Here is an 18858-nt window from a genome sequence, read left to right on the forward strand (position 1 = left end):
TTAATTATCAAACAAGTTATATCTTATGATCTTATTTAGTAGTAAAATCCCTATTTAACATGTAAATTGTACAACACACATGAGAAATATAATATCTTGTAAAATCAAATCTTTGTATTTCTTCCCTCACTAACCTCACATTTTCAAATTACCTATTCTAAACTACACTTCCCTTAATTTTACAAAATCGTATCCCTTTAAAGAGATTTTTTTTTTATTTGTCAAATTCTTAATCTTATGTGGCAAACTACATTTTTCGATTACATTTATATTTGATCTGTTTTTGATTCATTTGGTCCAGTTCAATTTAATCCATAGCCAAGCTCAATCTACAGTCCACTTTTTAACCCTTATTCGATCTTTTATCCAGAAAATTTGGTCCGATCCCGACCAATGAACCCCCACTAATAACAATCAAAAGAATCAAAAGAAAAAGAAGTGATTAATCACATGAACGTTGCACTTTTTTTTTTTTTTTTTAACATAACAATTAACACAAATCAACATACGTCATTATCAATTCACACCATCGATCATAAACACAGAAAACTTTAATTAATTATATCTCCATTAAAAATTGACGATTAATCTTCCTTAACAATTTTACCCCAAATCATTATTCTTGGATCATATTTATAACTAATCATTATCATCTAATCATTAATACCTTCACCTCCAAGCAAAAACACGACTTTTGGATTAATTTCTCTTTGAGGCATTTCGTCGAACACCTCGCATGCATCTTCGTTAATGAGAAAAAAGAGGGAAAATTTGGGTGTTTTTTGATTTGATGAGTTCATTTTCGATATGTTTTCAGCTGTTTGTTGGGAAATTACAACGCTAACAATATCAAAGGTGAGATTTTTACAAGTTTTGTGGTTGTTTTTTTGTTGGATTTTCGTGGGTTTATCTTAAATTATTGAATAATTGGTTTGTTATTGAATATGAATCCATATGGACCATCTGGGTTTCAAAATTCGAGTGATTTTGGTAGAAATTTTGAGTTTAATGCATCTGGGACCTACAAATTGGGGGTTGAAAACCCTACATTTAGTTCAAGTTCAAGTCTTTCAAAGCCAAGGATGGCTAAGTCTAGAAAATCTTTGAATTCTAAGTCAAAGGGTAGCTCAGAAACTAGGAAGAATGATCTGGGTTTCAATCCGTTTCAACTCGGTGTTGAAAATGTGACAGGGGTTTCATCTAAGTTGGATGATAATGATAATGGTGGTGGTGGTGGTGGTGATGGTGTATCTGTGAATAGGAGTAGACATTTGAAATTGAAGGTTACAAGTAAGGTTGAGAAGGTGGGAAATGAACTTATTGATGAAATACGGAAATTGAGGGTTGCTAATGAAAGTAGTAATAGTAGTAGTCAGTCAGCTGATAAGTTGAATGATAGGAATGTTAATGCTAGCAAAGGTGTGGATAATGGATTGCCGTCTGAACTTTCTCAAGAGTTGAAAAAGTTGAACATAGGTTTATCTAGTGGAGGGTTGGGTGTATCTGGGGTTTCACATGGTGGTAGTGGTGGTGTTAATGTGGATAATGGATTGCCGTCTGAACTTTCTCAAGAGTTGAAAAAGATGAACATAGGTTCGTCTAGTCTAGGATCGGGTGTATCTGGGGTTTCACATGGTGGTAGTGGTGGTGTTAATGTGAGTGGTTCAAGTGCTATTCCTTTGGGAGCCGAACTCCCTAATGACATGAGGAAATTGAATCTCAGAGACAATGGTAATGTTGGTGGTCGTAATTTTGCTTTTTGTACACCTGGTAATAGTGATTCTTTATTTGGCAGTAGTAGGACAAAGATTGATTCTGTTGTAGATAGCACTCTTCCTGAAAACATTAAGAATTTAAAGTTAGATGATCCTGACAAAGGTAATGCCACGCGAAAGGAGATGAATGTTGATACAATGGTTCTGGGTGAGATGGAGAAATTGAAAATTGGAGTTAATTCAGAAGGATCCGCGAATAATGTTAATATGAACAAGTCTGCATCTTTAAGGAAAGCAACGCATAGAGGCGTAGATGAAGAAGTTTGTAGAACATCAAGTTTCTCAGAAAATGTTTCCTTGGCTGGAGAACGGGACAAAGATTCAACTGCATGGCAAGCTCCTGAACTTAACAAGAGCTCTGGAGTATCAGGAACATCCCTATCGTCAAAATCTTCTTTCCCACCCAGTGGCTTCCACTCTCAGCCTGTAAGGGGTAATTATCATGTTTCTTGTTCAGATGAAACCGAGAAGAGGGAAGGTTTTAGTTTTACTAGCAAACAGGAAGGTACGAGGATGTCCAGCGTTGAATTTAAAACACCAGCCCAAAAAGACAGTTTATTTAATGCATCAAATATAAATCTGGGATTTCACTCAAAAAAAGGATCAGCTAAAGTCCCTTCGTCCAGAGGAAAGAAAGGAAAGGTGAAAGTGCCTAACCCAGTCATTGTATCTCTTGTGAATAATTTTTCACCGATGGAAACAAGCATGCAACACGAGCCTTCTGATTCGTACTCTCCTATGGACATTTCTCCGGGGTTTGAAGTCCAGAATGATCCTCAATCAGATAGAGAGCCTTCACTGGCAGCCGATGATGCAGCAGATGAGCAACTGGTTACAGCTACGCAACGCATGGACATCAATGATTTTAATCACGGAGAAGAGAATGTGCATGTTTTAAAGTCCAGTGTAAATACAGATGTAGATAGGACAAGGGATTTGGATAATGACATGCGAAATGAAGTTAAATCAAAGTATGAGGTAGAAGATAGTGATCAAACTCAATATTTCTCTGCCTCAAGTTCTATTAGCAGTAGTGGGTCTTCATTTAAATTTGCTGCTTCCTCTTCTTCCCATGGCCAAGCATCAGCTGCCATACGTCATCAAAGAAAGAAAAACCGAATGAAAGTTGGTCAAAATATAAGTATCCCCTCTTCGATAGATTCATTTTCTGATGCCACATCATCATTGCAATTTTCTCCAATTTCTAATGTTTCTATCCTTTCATCACAAGTGGGGCAAAATGACGGTATATCTAATGCTCCTATTAAAAGTGGTATCGGTAGAAAGATTGCCTCTCCAACAGGAGGAGTGGCTGATGTTTGTAGTCTTGAGGAGACCAAGAGAGGGATCAATTCTCCAACAGCAGCAGCTCGTGCAGCACAAGAAGCCTGTGAGAAGTGGCGGCTAAGGTGTTTTAATGTTTCAATATTCAACTTGTCTTTAGCACGACCTCTTTCCATTTCTATGGTCGCCATTTGACTTTGGTGGTCAACTGTTTCCAACTTCGACTTTTTGTTTCTTAAAATATATGTACAGATACAATGTCAAGTTTGTCACATTATATTAATTAGTACCACTATTTTGCGAAAAATACCTGTAAGAGTTGACATCTTTTAGGCTTTAGCCTTCCAAAGTCAAATGGGAACTACAAAAATGAGAAAGAGGGAGTAATTCCTTTGCTTTGAACTCAACTTTAGTATTGTTCTGTGTGAATAGTTGAATAATGCTGACTATAATAGATGGCTTCAGGGGAAACCAATCATATGCTAATGGAGATTTGAAGAAAGCAGAGGAGTATTATACTCAGGGGTTGAGCTGCATTCCTGAACATGAGACATCCAGGGACTGCCTCCGATCTTTGGTACTTTGTTACAGTAACCGAGCTGCAGCACGCATGTCCATTGGAAGAATGAGTGAAGCTTTACAAGACTGTCTGGTTGCTATGGAGATAGATCCCAACTTCTTCAGGGTCCAACTTAGAGCTGCAAAGTAATACTCATCTCTTTCCTATATTTGTTTCTACTTATGTCATGTGATAAAGGAGTATTGTTTTTGGTGCCGTAGTTTACTAGTTCACTACTTTTTGTTGAGGAGCCCAAAAATTAGTATTCAGGTTGATTTCATTTTATAGGGTGATCAGTGATGTGATTTCATCAGTTGTTCTAACCACGTCCATGATGCTGTCTACTTGTGTAAATTGGAATGTTGAACTCCTTTGTTATATATCATTCAGTCAGTTTTTCATAATCAAAGAGTATTATGTGTTAGAAACTCATGATGATCGGTTATATGAGTTGAATTGTAAAACGTCTAGCAAACATCATTCTGAAATCTTAATCTTCCAGCATCCAGAGATTTGTGCATGAAAAAATGATTCAACACCAATACCATCAGTACCCTATTGTGCCAAAGGATTCCCACCTATTACGATGTTACACAACCTCTGGCCTTGTGTTAGAAAAACCATAGAGGTAGTTTCGGGATGACCCATATTGAAAATTGTATCGATGAACTGCTAGTTCATGGTACAAAAAGCAAAAACAGTTTAGTGGTTCAATTTATTTTATTCCATCATGTTTTAAAGTGAAAGAATAATGGGTCTCTGTCTCCAATGGAATTGGAAATGTACTTTCAAAATGATTAGTGATGTTCTATTAATGATATTGGAATTTCGCTTAGCTGTTCCCTGTTGTCTTTTTGAACCCCTAAACGATTTGGTCCGTAAATGCACTGTTGGAGTGAAGCTAGCCTTGGCCAAAGGTTCTTAGACTTTTAATGGTCACAAGGATTCAAGCTCAGCTTCTCCACTTAATCGCTCGATTGTGTTTTGATGTCTGGGATTTCGCTCTGCTATATGTTTAAACTATAAATGTGGATTAGTTTGTATGATTATTTTTGTGCACTGTAATTTTGTGCTACGTTATGCCTCTTTTTCATTCCCTATTCTCTGTTGATGAAGCTCTTATCTTGCTCTTGGCGAAATTGGAAATGCATCACGTCATTTCAAGAAATTGTTGCAGTCTACTGATGTTTGCGTGGAACGGAAAATTATTCTAGAAGCTTCAGATGGCCTACAAAAGGCTCAGGTACTTTAACTAGTTGGACAATGCTTGTATTCAGCGTCAAGCTACCCGTCTATTCTTTGCTTCCTTGCATCTCATACTCTACCTAGATTTAAAGCAGTGATAGAAATCTGTATGTAGCTGAGGATAGATGGGGGAATATTGGATAGATACATAAGCTTTACAGCATCATCATACTCTATATGGGGGACCTTGAGTGTCCATGCAAGGAAAACCAATTAAAAAATATGAAATGAGCTGATAGATTTTTGGTAAGTGTTGGTAATCTGTATCATAGCTGTCCTTCAGAATGCAAGGCATTTCTGCCTGCCCTCGTGGCTCCTGTTTCTAAAAACGAAGTTGCACAAACAAACAGAAGGGGAAAAGCATTTTATTCTTCAAAAGTGGTTTGGAGTGCTACCTTATCTGTTTCCGATAGTCCAAAGACCCCCATTATTCTTTAGTTATGGAATATGACGGAATAAAGCAAAATTGCTCACAAAACTTGTGCACTTTGCCTTGTCTAGGATTGAGAGGCTGCAGTAGGTCCATGTAGTTTACGACGCAATATCATTACGAGTCATCGGGAAACACTATCTCTCTGTCCATATTTGTAACGTCCGATCTCCCTAACCTGGCAAAATGCAAAAACTTTTGAAGGCACTGGGGTGGTAATATTGTCATTGTTGGTTAGGGATTCTTCTGTCAGGAGTATGTAACAATTTTCTCTAGACGTACAAAGGAAAACCATTGACATTTGTGTTGTTATAGGTGCTTTTGTAATTGTTCTTCTTGCGAAGAAAAGATGATGGTATTTATTATTTGGCCATTTGAGGAGGATTCTTTTTGTTGAAATCTCTGTCTCATAGCAGGCTACCGAAATTTTGATATGCTTTGGATTTACCCTTAATTGAAGAGTGGCCATGTCTTGGAATACTAAATAGTCTGCTTGTGAAGCTATGATCTCTGAGTTGATGACCTATCTCTAGTCACTAGTCACTACCCTCTTCTAATGCCAGTTTTATGCACCTTGGTCATCCTGTGATAACATCTTTATGTTTGTCCATAGTTTCTTGCTTTCTACCCAGTGTTGCAGTGATAAATTTTGTTTGTTGAGTGAGGATTAAGTGAGAATGCTTTGTTTCTCAATTGCAGAAAGTATCTGAATGCTTGGATCGTTCCACTTTGTTTTTGCGGCAAAAGACGTTCGGTGATACTGAAAGTGCCCTGAAGATTATTGCAGAGGCTTTAGTTATAAGCCCATATTCAGAGCAGTTACTGGAAAGTAAAGCTGAAGCACTTTTCATGGTATGTGGCTTCTTTCTGAGAAAATGCTCTTTTTATCTCTTTCTTGTTTTTTCACCTGCATGGCCGTCTATAATTTGCAACCAATATAACTTTATAGTCTTGATTATGAAATGTTCTCATTTGAAGTTGCGGAGATACGAAGAGGTTATACAGTTGTGTGAGGAGACTCTAGAAGCTGCTGAAAAGAATTTTTCTATACCGGGTGCCAATGAGCTATTATCCAATATGGATGCTGAAATTTTGGAGAACTACTTGTTTCGTACATGGCGGTTTGGTTTTATATTCAAGTCCAACTTCTATTTAGGAAAGCTAGAAGAAGCTCTTGAATTTCTGGAGAAGCAAGAGACATGGAATTCTATGGTGGCAAAGTAAGCGTTTCCTTAAATTTCGGTTCACGATCTTCTTTTAATAAAGCTTTAGCATCCATCATTCTCCTACAGTCCTACAACAAGATTGATAAGATTTTAATGTCTTTAGGTTTGGAACTGAGAGTCTTGAGTCACTAATACCTCAGCTTTCGACTGTACGTGAGCTAGTACGACATAAGGTATGTGAGTGGTTTGTTTTAAGTTGTTGGTTTCAAACTTTGCATGTGTTATACTGAATATTACAATTCAAACATGATAAAAGATGCTATTGTTGATGATGTCCATTCACATAGTGATTAAGACTTGAGTATAAGTATGTATTCTCCGTTGCATCTTATTTACCCATACCATTAGCCAAATGAGGGACTTTTACAATATGTTCCTTCTAATTGATTCAGAGTTCATCGAAGTTGTTAACACATGAGTAAAGCTGCGTTCATCGAATACCCCTCCATTTGTGGGAGCCTCTTGAGGCACTAATAATAACTGTAATAGCCTCACTGACAGTATTTGAATATAGTTGCTTCAAACCAAGAGAAGTGAGCAAGTGAGACAGTAGAAAAATAGATTTTGCTCTTTAAGAAAAGTCTGCAGTGACCTCTTTTGAAGATTCTTTGTAATGGCGTATTGGATTATCCTAGGACAAATTATTATTATGTATAGTCCAGTATATAATTTTTCAGGAAGCTAATTAGGTTTTATTGGTCCACGTTGTTACTAGCAACTCCTTAACCCTTTGTCTGGATGGAACGCTTTGGAGGGTAAAGGAGGGGAGGAAATCCTTGCATGGATAGCGAGTTGGGCTGGAGGATGATGGAGGGATCCTTTTCTCTCCTTGAACCCAAATTAAAACCCGTTTGTCTGGATGGTACACTTTGGAAGAAACGGAGAGGAGGGAAATCCCTTGTCTGGATAGCAACATGGGTTTGGAGGGTAATGGGGGGATCATTTTCCCTGCTCGAACCAAAATTAAAATCCTTCACACCCAGGAAAGATTTGAAAAGAAACAGCATTCTTTCTTTCTCCCTTTTCCTCCCCTTTCCTCTTACTATTGTATCCAAACAAACTCAGAGTATTTTGGTTATTTGTGAAGTGAGATATCTGCTGTTGATTGTAGTCTGCAGGTAATAGAGCCTTCCAAAAAGGAAGGCATGCAGAAGCTGTTGAACATTATTCAGCTGCTTTGTCATTCAATGTGGAGTCACGTCCCTTTGCTGCTGTCTGTTTTGGCAATCGTGCTGCTGCTTATCAAGCATTGGGTAATATCACTGATGCCGTTGCTGATTGCAGTTTGGCAATTGCACTGGATGCAAATTATTTGAAGGTTTGCTTCATGTATTAACTTTTTGGTGCAATTTTTTCATTTTTTTTGGTAAGAAGGTAGTGTGACTTTTATTCATCCATCAAAGGGAAAGGAAAAAAGTCACATCTTACAAAAAGAGAAACCACTAAATCTTACAAATTAAGATGATCTAATACATCCTCAAAACAAGCTCCAAAAGATAGATGTAGGACCTGAATACTAACAAGGAATTTGTTGCTTTGAACTAACTTATCACTACTGCTTTCAACTCCTTCAAATATGCGCCTGTTCCTTTCAATCCAAAGCATATTTATGGTGGTGACTATCGTAGCTTTGGCCTATTTAGAATGCCAATGTATCCGATGAAGGTGCTTGCTAAACCAATTTAGCTCCCTAGGCAGACTCCAAGTACGCCCAGGTAGACTAACCAGCCAAGAAGCTATTCCATACCATGTGAGAATAAGGGCAGTGGAGATGATGATGGTCCTGATAATCACTTTTGCAAAGGCTGAACTTATGGACAATAAGGAGTCCTCTGCTGCAAAGATTGTCAACTGTTGAGTGTTGACAACTGATATTAGATGGCTAAACATGCTATGAAGGCATGCTTAGGAATGTTAATACTATCCCAACTGATCTTGGACCACCTTATATTGTTGCCTTTCTGCCTAAAGAAATTATATGCTGCAGCAGTGTGCATTCTTCATCCCTTATTCCAGGAATTTGTAGGAGTTATTGCATCTTCCTTAGAGCCAGCAAGAATCAGTAGTTCCTTGACAACTTTCAAAATAGAATTCCAACTTTCTGAATCTTGTGGTTTAGCATTGACATTCCAAAGGTCATCTTTATGAAGTTCGTAATCTTTAAGCCAAGCCAACCAATGTCCATCCTCTTCATTGTAAAGTTTGCCAATCCACTTCATTAGTAATGCTTTTTTTCCATGCTAGAATATCTTTTATGTTGATCGAAACCACCTTCATCATGAGGCATACAAGAACTATGCCAACTCTTGAAAATCCCTTTTTTATGTGTAGCAGTAGAATTACATGAGTCTCGGCATAAAGAATTGATTTGTTTCACAACACCTTTCGGGATAAGTAATCTAGACCACGAAAAGTTCTCAACACCAAAGATGATAGAGTTTAGAAGCTGCACACGACCAGCATAAGAAAGTAACCGGGTAGCCCAATGATTTATCGAGTTCTTTACCTTTTGTATTAAGGGAGAGTACATAGCATTCTGCAGTTTGGCTGCATTAAGAGGAAGATAATATAAGACTTTTAACAGAGTGGTGAACTCCTCCAAAATACACTTCTGCTTTTGATGGATTATATTTGATGGATTCGCATATAAGCCAGAGTGTGCAGCAAAAGCATTCAAACAAGATTCAGCAGCTTTGACAGAGGGCAAATCTCCTCGAGTGAAAACCATTAGATCATCCACGAAAATTAGATGTGTGAGTTTGACTTTTGAACACTTTGAATGATAGGAGAACAGAGGATGAAAAGGCAGTTTGCTGAGAGATCTGGAAAGTATTCCCATTCTGAAAACAAAGATATAAGGTGATATCGGTTCCCCTTTTCTTATTCCGCAAGCTCCCGGGAATAAACCATACGGAGTACCATTAATCATCAAAGAGAACCAAGTGGTTTTGATGCAATTCGTAATCCAGGTCGTCAAAATCTGAGGAAAACGAAAAATAGAAAGCATTTGGTCAATAAAATTCCAGCTCAAAGAATCAAATGCCTTCCGTATATCAATCTTGAGAAGACATCTGGAAGAGATATTTTTCTGAGTATAATTCTTCACCAACTCTTATGAAACCATGATATTCTCATATATACTACGCCCCTTTATGAATGCGGATTGTTCAATACCAACCAAGGAGATGAAAACAGTTCGTAATAGATTAGCAAGGATGTTTCTTATATTTTTATAGACCGTAGTGCAACAAGCAATATGGTGATAATCCAAAACAGATGCAGCATTGTCCTTCTTAGGAAGGGGCACAATTACAGTAGAGTTTACTTGTTTGAACATCTTACCAGTCTTAAGGTAGTTAAAGATAGCAGAGCAGAACTCTCTCTGAATAGTGTCCCATGAAGATTTGAAAAATTCCACAGAAAAACCATCCTGCCCCGGACTCTTGTTCGAATCAATACTTAAGAGAGCACCCTTAGTCTCATCCTTGGAAATAGGTCTGATAAGATAATCACTTTGTTCAGGAGATATAGAAGGGCCAACAATATAATGAGGATAAAGCAAAGATTTGACCAATTTCTTAGTACCAATCAAGGCAATGTAATACTGCAAGAAAGCATTGGGGACTTCAGGGTGACCAATTCGAACAGTACCAGAACAATCCAAGATCCTGCCAATTGATTAATAACCTTTCTCTCCTTAATTAGTTGCATAGAAATCAGAAGTGGACTACAGTCAGCCTGTTTAATATGAGTTATCTTAGCTCGCTGCGCCAGCATTTTCATCTCAGCTTTTTTCGACAAACAATATTGCTCTTGCAGCCTAGTTTCCTCAGTTTTGTAGTTAGTGCATAGGGCGCAACTGCAGCAGTGCCTGACACGAATGGATGTCACTCTTGCAAGCCTGAACCTTAGTATGAAGGTCAGAAAGATCTGAGTGTGTAAGGACTGGAGCCCATGCTTAGTTCTTTTGAATTTCTGAAACAATTGATACGTTGGGGGTGCCAGAAACTGTTGAACTATTCCAAGCAGATGACACAACATCATGAAAAGAGGGATGGTCAACCCAGCTATTGAAAAAATTGAAGGGTTCTCTCACCTGAACTCCCTCCAAAATACCCACTAGCATGGGACACGAACTCCCTCCAAAATACCCACTAGCATGGGATTGTCCCCTTGCCCAGCCAGTTCCAGTAAAGAACAAGTAGAAACACAATTATTTAATTCATGCATCTCAGCAACACTAGGAGGAGGGTGTTTACTAAGTCTCTCAGAAGCATTCCTAATGACATCTAGCGTTGATTTAATTTTTGGTTATTTTCCTGGATGGTGTTTCTACACTGCATAGAGGTCTAACCATTGTGTTATATTAGGTCTAACCAGAAGAGCTGCCTTGTTTGAGATTAATACTTTTTGTTGAATGTATACTTTAATGACATCTAGTGTTGGTATAATATGTGGTAATTCTGTTCTATTGGTTCCTGCATTGAATATAGAGGTCTAACTATTGAGCAATTTCAGGCAATATCCAGAAGAGCCACTTTGTTTGAGTTGATAAGAGATTATGATCAAGCGGCTAAAGATCTTCAGATGTTTGTCTCTCTGCTAACTAAGCAGATAGAAGAGAAGAGCAATCCACAAGGAGCATCTGCTCCAGCAGGTGCAGTAGCTGATCTGAGACAAGCACGTCAGAGGCTCTATCAGATGGAGGAACAGGCTAAAAGAGGGATACCCTTGAATTTTTATCTCATCTTGTAAGTATTTGTAGCCGATGTTTATGTTTCTTTCTTTTCAATGGAGCCAAGGACTCAGTAATCGGTTATGGATTATGATCAAATAAAGAAAAATGCGTCACTAAACTAGCTCAATTTGTCTCCTGTGACATGATCTCATTAATGTGAGATCAAGCCACTTGAGTAGAAAGCTATCAAAACTTTTATCCATTAACTGTCAAAACTTTCCTCATAAATCATAATGTCAAAAGTTAACTTTATCCATTTGATAGTTTCATATGAGACTTTGTAAAACTGGCTGCCCATGTTTTTATCATGAAATAGTAGTCATTCGTTGCAATTCTCGACACAATTTTCATTAGGGGTCATCCAATCACAGCCTCTATAGCTGTGTTAACAACACTAGGTAAGACTGCTTACATCTGGATTGTAGATTTTTCATACTGAAGAATCCATGTTTACTAATGATACCTTGAAATATCATTGCAATTTTGATGCCTGTTGTGGATTTAGCGCGTGCATAGTAGTGAGAAATGATTTTGTGTCTACTAATATCAGTTCCTATTTCAAAAATTTATGACAGGGGAGTGGAGGCTTCAGTCACAGGCACAGACCTGAAAAAAGCTTATCGTAAAGCTGCTCTAAGGCATCATCCTGATAAGGTTACATTCTTTACACAAGCTGTCATTTGTCCGCTTTTCCTGTGCACGTTCATTAAGTTCTAATAGTTGGGCCTCCGAAAATAAGGGGTCTCAACTACATTAGCTTCAGTAGTATTTTCGGAATTAGAAAAATAGAGAGAATTATTGAACTAAATTAATGTGTGCAATTTATTTGTGGGGGGGTTGATAGTCATTTCAGGTGAGATAAATTTTTATTTTTACTTTATTAGAAAATTTGGAGGACTTTTAATTTGGAGTCTCACCTTAACATTTTAAATAGGGCCCTCTCAAATCCATTAGACCGCACAGTCAATGTGCTTCACTGACATATTCCTTGTTGGTGTAGGCTGGTCAATCATTGGCTAGAAGTGAAAGCGGAGATGATGGACTATGGAAGGAAATAGCAGATGAGGTCTATAAGGCCACCGAAAAGCTTTTCAAGATGATTGGCGAGGCTTACGCTGTTCTGTCAGACCCTACTACGGTAATGTGAACAAGATCCTTGCATTCTTTCATGTTGTGGACTATTTATGTAAAGTCCACTTTCTTCAGACAAATATTAATGTCTAACTACTATGATTTATTAGCGTGTTTGTGAGGTAAGCACTGGAAAAAAGGTTGTGTTAACAGTCTTAATTCACTCTAAAGAGGGAAGATCTTAAAAATGTTCCAACGAATTATATCATCGGAGACATTTTTATGCCTTAGATTGAAACTAGTTTTCTGATCAAAATCATTTGTTTGAAAGTCAATTTTGAGTTCATGACACGGCCACATGCGTGGTGAACACTGGTACATATTCAAGTATAGGTCTTCGCATGCCACTTTTTTTTGACACGGGACCCTTCTCCTAAAACGAGGATACACACACATCTTCAAACCTAAAACGTAGTTAGAAATTTGAAATATTTCAGGTCTTAAAGTGAAACAAGAATATGCTTGCAAAATAACATATAAAATTATTAAATACTCGGTAACCTACTGAATGTTTCATACAAAGTCTATTCCTCTACCTGTTATGCGGACCGTCCTTTGGGGTTCTTCTAGAAGAAGTGTCAGATTGATTGGTAAGAGTAAGGCACCGGATTCCCTGCCCATATTCTTGGTGTCATGTCGGACACCTGCACATCTCCAAATGTGAGTGTCAAAGTAACATAGGCCAAGGAACTGTTGTGCTGAATGCTGCCCCTTGTCCAGTGCTGGACTTATTAATGCCTGCGTAAAGAGGCTCCGAACTTAAATTACTGCTATATCTTTTGCAGCGAACCCAGTATGACATTGAAGAAGAGATGAGGAATGGCACGAAGAAAAACATGTCAAAAAATCCAAATGACACTTCAAATTATTCGGAGGAAAGAGGCGGTGTTGGACGACAATGGCGAGAGGGATGGAGGTCTTCTGCCGGCCCTTATTCACGTGGGTTTGAGCCTAGACCGGGTAGATACTATTAATCAAACATGCCCTTATATACGCTGCATTAACCCCGCTTGTTTTTTGAAAATTTATGTAATTATCACAGCAAATATTGTAGTTGGTGAATTGTATTCCCACTCAGAAATGTTCTAACCAAAGTGAATCTAAGGTTGAAAGTTTACAGGTTTTTTTTTTTTTTTTTTTTTTTTTTTAGACAACAGGAATTCTTGTTCAAGTTTGAGGGGTTCTATTGTTTGTTGATATGGGCAATTTGTATAGATCAAAGACAATTCATTTGGTTAACATAGGTTGTGATTATTTTTGGTTTTCCCATTGTTTTTTGATAGATGATAGACTTTTAATCTATTTCAAGAAAGAGATTAGACCGAACATAGGGCGATAAAAGTTTTTTTTTTTTTTTTTTGGTTTCTTTAATTTTCTTGGACGATTTTGGAATATCGGTTTGGTTACATATCCATATGACCATACTACGCATATCAGGAGTATTCATTACATCCTCACGACATGACATCCCCGTAATTACGTGTGTGCTTACTCGTTTTAAGTCTAGCTAAGTTGGTTTGGGTCGGGTTATACTCTATACGAACCATTTAGGTTTATAGCTTTTGTTATAAGTTTGTTAGTTTTGATGCAAAATTCCAGAACTCCTTTAAAAAAAAAAAATCTTTAGTGTACTTTTTTTTTTTATAAAAAGTGATCATAATATACGTGCAATTATATTTAAAGTAGGTTATTACCTCGAGAAGTATAATTCGTTTTTCTGTTTGAATATATGCCATTGCTGCCAAATTACTGGGTCATTTCAAGTTCGAGGGGATAATTTCATTTGTTTCATGGGTAAGTTCGATTACTAAGGGCACTGGGTGCAGTAAATTCTAATATTATTATTTATCTATCTTTTTATCGGGTTAAAAGCCGGGTTGGGCATTTTAACCCGATAAAAAGATAGTATTGTGACTATTGTCTGATCCGTTACTATTGACTGAGAAATGAAATACCATATAGTCGAGTTTTCTCAGGTCGGGTGCAACAACACGAGATGGCTACGGACGAGACTGACAGGATCCTGAGTTTCCATTATGTGTGTAAAAGAACATGTTGCCTCATCGTAGCCAAAGAACAACAAACAACAATATTTATCTTGGTTTCGAGTTTCGACTAGAAAAACAGCCTATATATTGATTCAAAAATTTCTGTTTTTATATATACACAATCAGACAATACTATCCGTGATCATAATTATACTAATCGATTGCTACAGTATCAGAAATGTAATTGTGTGAGACGGTTTCATCATTTCGCCATCATCTTGATTCTTGAAGCCATAGCCTGGAAGAATCCTACTACCTACTACCTAGCTGTAGAAAGAATAATTTTTCGCCGAAAGTATGATATTCCTTAATGCTCCGATTGGTGATAACACCATTATCAATACTCCGAGAATTATGCAAATCTGTCCTCCAAAAAATTGATCATATATAGATATTCATCAGATAAAACACATTCCAAATTGATCATATATAGATATTCATCAGATAAATGAGTGACATACCCAATTTACAGTCCATGATAGGCTAAATCTCTTGGGTTTATAGATCGAAAGCCACATAATGCAAGGGAGCTGCAAAAAAAATCGACATGTATTTAGGTAAAGGATACGCTGAACGCAGTGGCGGACCCAGGATTTTAAGGCAGTGAGGACGAAAGGGAAATATTATAAGGGGGCCTTGAAAAAATTCGAAAATTTTAACTAAAAATTTCAAAATTTTCAAACTTCAGCGGGGGCGACCGCCCCTACAGAATGAACTTACGAAATAGGTGGTAGGAGCAAATGCAAATCCTCCGAAAAATCCAAGTAGTCCGCCAAAGAAAGGGAAGGTAATGGCAACGAACATCGTAAATGCTGTGAAATTAAGCAACTGTTATAAGGCATCGATAAGAAATAAAGCACGGTTTTTATCAGGTCGGTCTCAAATACGGAGTACTTACCAACATAAAGATTGCGAGTAATAAACCTGAGTGACCAAGTAGGCTTGAAGTTCAACTTCTTTATTAACACGGTTTCTATCATGTCGAACACTGGCATTGCGTATATCTGCGTCCGACAACATGCACTCATTATTTGTCCGTCCATATTAGTTCGTTTACATATATTAACACGATGTTTAATTTAAGGAAAATTATAAATACCAAAAAAGGAAAGAAAAGCTTAATTATGTCATAAATTCCTAATTTAATTCCATTTTGAGAAGTAATTTAGTTCTTAAATACAGCCCTAGCTGTATTTATCATTACCCTTAATTTAATTACCTGATAGCTTCCAATAACATGAACAACGACGAACAAATTAGCCATAGCAATCATCCAAACGGGTTTCTCCAAAGATACGAGAATGTCGTCTGAGACGACATTCCCAAAAACACTGTATCCAATTAGCGATACAGGGAAGTAGCACAAGGCCACGACAATATAAGCGACAACAACACCCTTCCACATCGCGTCCTTGGAGGGTTTCTCTGGTGTCGAAGGTATAGTAGCCTGAATTTCTAGGACAACATTGTGGCCCGCGTAAGCGAAAGCCACAGTACCAAGTGCACTGAAGAAGTTTAACACCTTTGCTGAATCGCTTTGACCTATTAATGCATATGATACGTCTGGTTGTATACCCTTGTGCAACGATGATGCCCACGCAATAGTCGAGTAGCTGTATGTAACAAATCAAAGATTAGTACGGTCTCACGTAGACCTGGCAAAACCAACCCGACCCGATAGCCGAAATCAACCCGAACTAGAACCATCGAATGGGACCCGAAACCCGGATTGATCCGACCCGAGAAACATGACCAGAGCTTTGTTGATTCGGAACTGACCCGACCCGAAATGACCCGACAAAACGTACTTTTTCTCTAAACTTACTTTTTTCCGTCTTAGTCATTGACCCGAAAATGACTCAAAATGGTCAAACCGACCCGATTGACCCGACCTGAAAAGGCTGACTCGAGACCCAAAATTAACCTGAACCAGAACCCTCGAATGTGACCCTAAACCCGAATTGACCCGACTCGACCGGAACATAACCCGACCTTTGTTGACCCGGAACTGACCCGACCCAAAATGACCCGACAAAAGTACTTTTTTCTCTAAACTTACAATTTTCTGTCTTAATTATTGACCAGAAAATGACCCAAACCGGCCCAAACTAACTCGATAATATGACAGAACTGAAATAACCTGACCCGTTTGATCCCAAAATGATCCGACCAATATACCCGAAAAACACCAAAAACGATCCAACCTGGCCAAACTAACCCCATAATATGACAGAACCGAAATGACCCGACTCGAACCTGACCCGAATGACAGGTCTACTCTCACATTAATAGAGACCATGTCAACTCATATAAGTAAACTACAGATTACCTTGAGACCGTCTCATATGACAATTCGTGAAAAAGAACAAAACTTAGTCATTTCTGAGACGAACCTGAGTGACATAACAGCAGCAGCTACGGAGACGCCGGCGATGGAATTGAAGTTAGGGAGGTGAGAAAGAACAAAGTGAACGGAGGTGAAAATCATGATAAAATAGGTGGTCTTAATTTTATTACAATGTTTGTTTGCACAAATTAAATCATGAACTTTCTTAAGAGAATTGCCACCGGTGACCAAGAAAACAATGTCGACACCAACTTCGACAATTACTTGTTGAGGCACCACAATCCATAACCCTAACTTCTCTCCGAAAACGTGTTGTCCGAGCTCATGGTATCGATCAAACCGCTTTCCCGGTACCATTTCGTGCATCTCCACCATTTGCCATAGGGTGTACAATGTCATCACCCATGATATTACTAGGATCGCCACTCCTGGACCCCTGCAGTACAAATCCCTTTTTTACTAAAAGAATAGGCGAAACTCTAAACTTTTCCCCTAAAACATAGTATTTCCTAAAATAGAGATTGGTTATAGTATGTTATAACTGGGTACAATCTTTTAAATTGGTTATATCACAAATTTATCTCCTACAAATAATATTATTATTTTTCAAATCAAATTAAAATGATGAGAAAAATAAAAAATAAAAAAAAATAAATGAATAGTCAATTAAAATTTTATAAATAATAAATTGAAAAGTAAAACTCTATAAGTATTGTGCATATATTGCACGAGGTCTATACTAGTTTTATGTAATTAGTAAGATACATCAGATGCGTAATCTTTTTTTTTCCAGATTATTGGGGTGACTCGTGATTATGAAGCTACGAGTCAATAATTGCACCACCCAAATATGATTCGAAATTCAAATTGACCAGACCCGAACCAAATTTGGTTGGTATAAACAAACTCATATGACGTGTTTGCCAAGTCTACTTAAATGTGCCAAATTACAAGGGTAACTTACCATCCAAGTTGAGACAAGGCGAAAGGAAGGCCGAGGACACCAGCTCCAACCATGGCAGTGACATTGTGAAAAGCCGAATACCACCATTTTGCATTTCTCGCCGATGTTATTGGTAGCCAATCATCTATTTCCTTTTGTCTCTTTAAGTTCTCATCCATATTACCCTGATACATTAACAACATTAACATTTTCACAATTATCACGAGAACAGATCATGTATGAGACCGTCTCAATATACAACTCGAATATTCATTAATGTAAAATAGTTAGCTTCGTCTCATAATGAGACGGTTTCAGTCTACTATGACATTTAGCTAAAATGGCATACAAAAATATGTAGAAAGTCGCCTAGTTACGATAGATGGGTAGCAATTCAACATTTTCTATCGATATACTAAATAAAATGACGGTCTTTCAAGAGACCTACATGATCGATATAAAAAGACGGAAAACATACAATGTGATGGTTATTAGGAGGAGATTGAATAACCATGAAAACTTGATTAACTTAATAACAATGCAAATTAAACAGCTCGTCACTTTAATTAACACAGTATAACTTGAAACACCGTATCTTCAAAGTTTTAGTGATATAACTTATAAGCATAGATTTCTAATTATAGAGCATATAAATTAAAGTTTATACAAAATTTATGAAAAATGAAAGATATTCTCCATATAAATAGAAGTAAGAAAAGGCCCTTTTTCCCCCAAATATTCTCTGTTTTTGTTACATAATGTATGTCACTTTAAATTACGTCTCTATTAATATTGGAAAAATGATGATACATGAATTTAGCTAGCAAATTGACTCATATTACACTAAGAATGTCTCCTTGGAAATTGGAATAATTAAAAAGTGACAATTTCATTTTTAATGAGGTTTTATGAACGTCACGTAATCACTTTATCAACTTAACTAGCTAAAATCTCGTGTTTCATATAATTAAATTCGTATGTGCGTGGGTATAAACTACTATATGGTAATTGAAAATTTAAAATAAAATTTTCAACTTAATTACATGAATTATATAGATATTGTTATGAAATATTATTATGTAATATTATATGGATGTCCATATGTTAGGATATTCTAGAGATATTATATTAT

The 18858-nt window shown here is 37.3% G+C and overlaps 2 protein-coding genes across 2 annotated transcripts; one reads left to right on the forward strand and one right to left on the reverse strand.

Moving 5' to 3' along the window:
- The first annotated feature begins 456 nt into the window (after positions 1–456).
- Positions 457–13642, forward strand: LOC141657812 (uncharacterized). The gene is made up of 11 exons (XM_074465157.1): positions 457–3184; positions 3525–3764; positions 4735–4861; positions 5993–6145; positions 6272–6513; positions 6623–6692; positions 7631–7837; positions 11038–11270; positions 11833–11911; positions 12258–12395; positions 13174–13642. The coding sequence occupies exons 1-11, from the start codon at positions 945–947 to the stop codon at positions 13360–13362; spliced, it is 3918 nt and encodes a 1305-aa protein (XP_074321258.1). The 5' UTR covers positions 457–944; the 3' UTR covers positions 13363–13642.
- A 1054-nt stretch (positions 13643–14696) lies between these two features.
- On the reverse strand, positions 14697–18399 carry LOC141657813 (lysine histidine transporter 1-like). The gene is made up of 8 exons (XM_074465158.1): positions 18205–18399; positions 17748–17911; positions 16830–17219; positions 15656–16049; positions 15335–15440; positions 15157–15248; positions 14898–14966; positions 14697–14798 (listed from the first exon to the last, which is right to left on the reverse strand). The coding sequence occupies exons 1-8, from the start codon at positions 18238–18240 to the stop codon at positions 14700–14702; spliced, it is 1350 nt and encodes a 449-aa protein (XP_074321259.1). The 5' UTR covers positions 18241–18399; the 3' UTR covers positions 14697–14699.
- Between the last annotated feature and the right edge of the window lie 459 nt (positions 18400–18858).

The sequence above is a fragment of the Silene latifolia genome, chromosome 5 (assembly GCF_048544455.1).
Source record: "Silene latifolia isolate original U9 population chromosome 5, ASM4854445v1, whole genome shotgun sequence".
NCBI classification, from domain to species: domain Eukaryota; kingdom Viridiplantae; phylum Streptophyta; class Magnoliopsida; order Caryophyllales; family Caryophyllaceae; genus Silene; species Silene latifolia.

Coding starts and splice junctions, on each gene's coding strand:
- LOC141657812 (XM_074465157.1), top strand. CDS start 945: ATGAATCCATATGGACCATCTGGGTTTCAAAATTCGAGTGATTTTGGT. Junction 6,693..7,630: donor GTGAGCTAGTACGACATAAG/GTATGTGAGTGG, acceptor TGTTGATTGTAG/TCTGCAGGTAATAGAGCCTT. Junction 12,396..13,173: donor TTCTGTCAGACCCTACTACG/GTAATGTGAACA, acceptor TATCTTTTGCAG/CGAACCCAGTATGACATTGA.
- LOC141657813 (XM_074465158.1), bottom strand. CDS start 18,240: ATGGTTATTCAATCTCCTCCTAATAACCATCACATT. Junction 14,967..15,156: donor TTGCTCCTACCACCTATTTC/GTAAGTTCATTC, acceptor TTTTTTTTGCAG/CTCCCTTGCATTATGTGGCT. Junction 14,799..14,897: donor TATCATGGACTGTAAATTGG/GTATGTCACTCA, acceptor TTTGGAGGACAG/ATTTGCATAATTCTCGGAGT.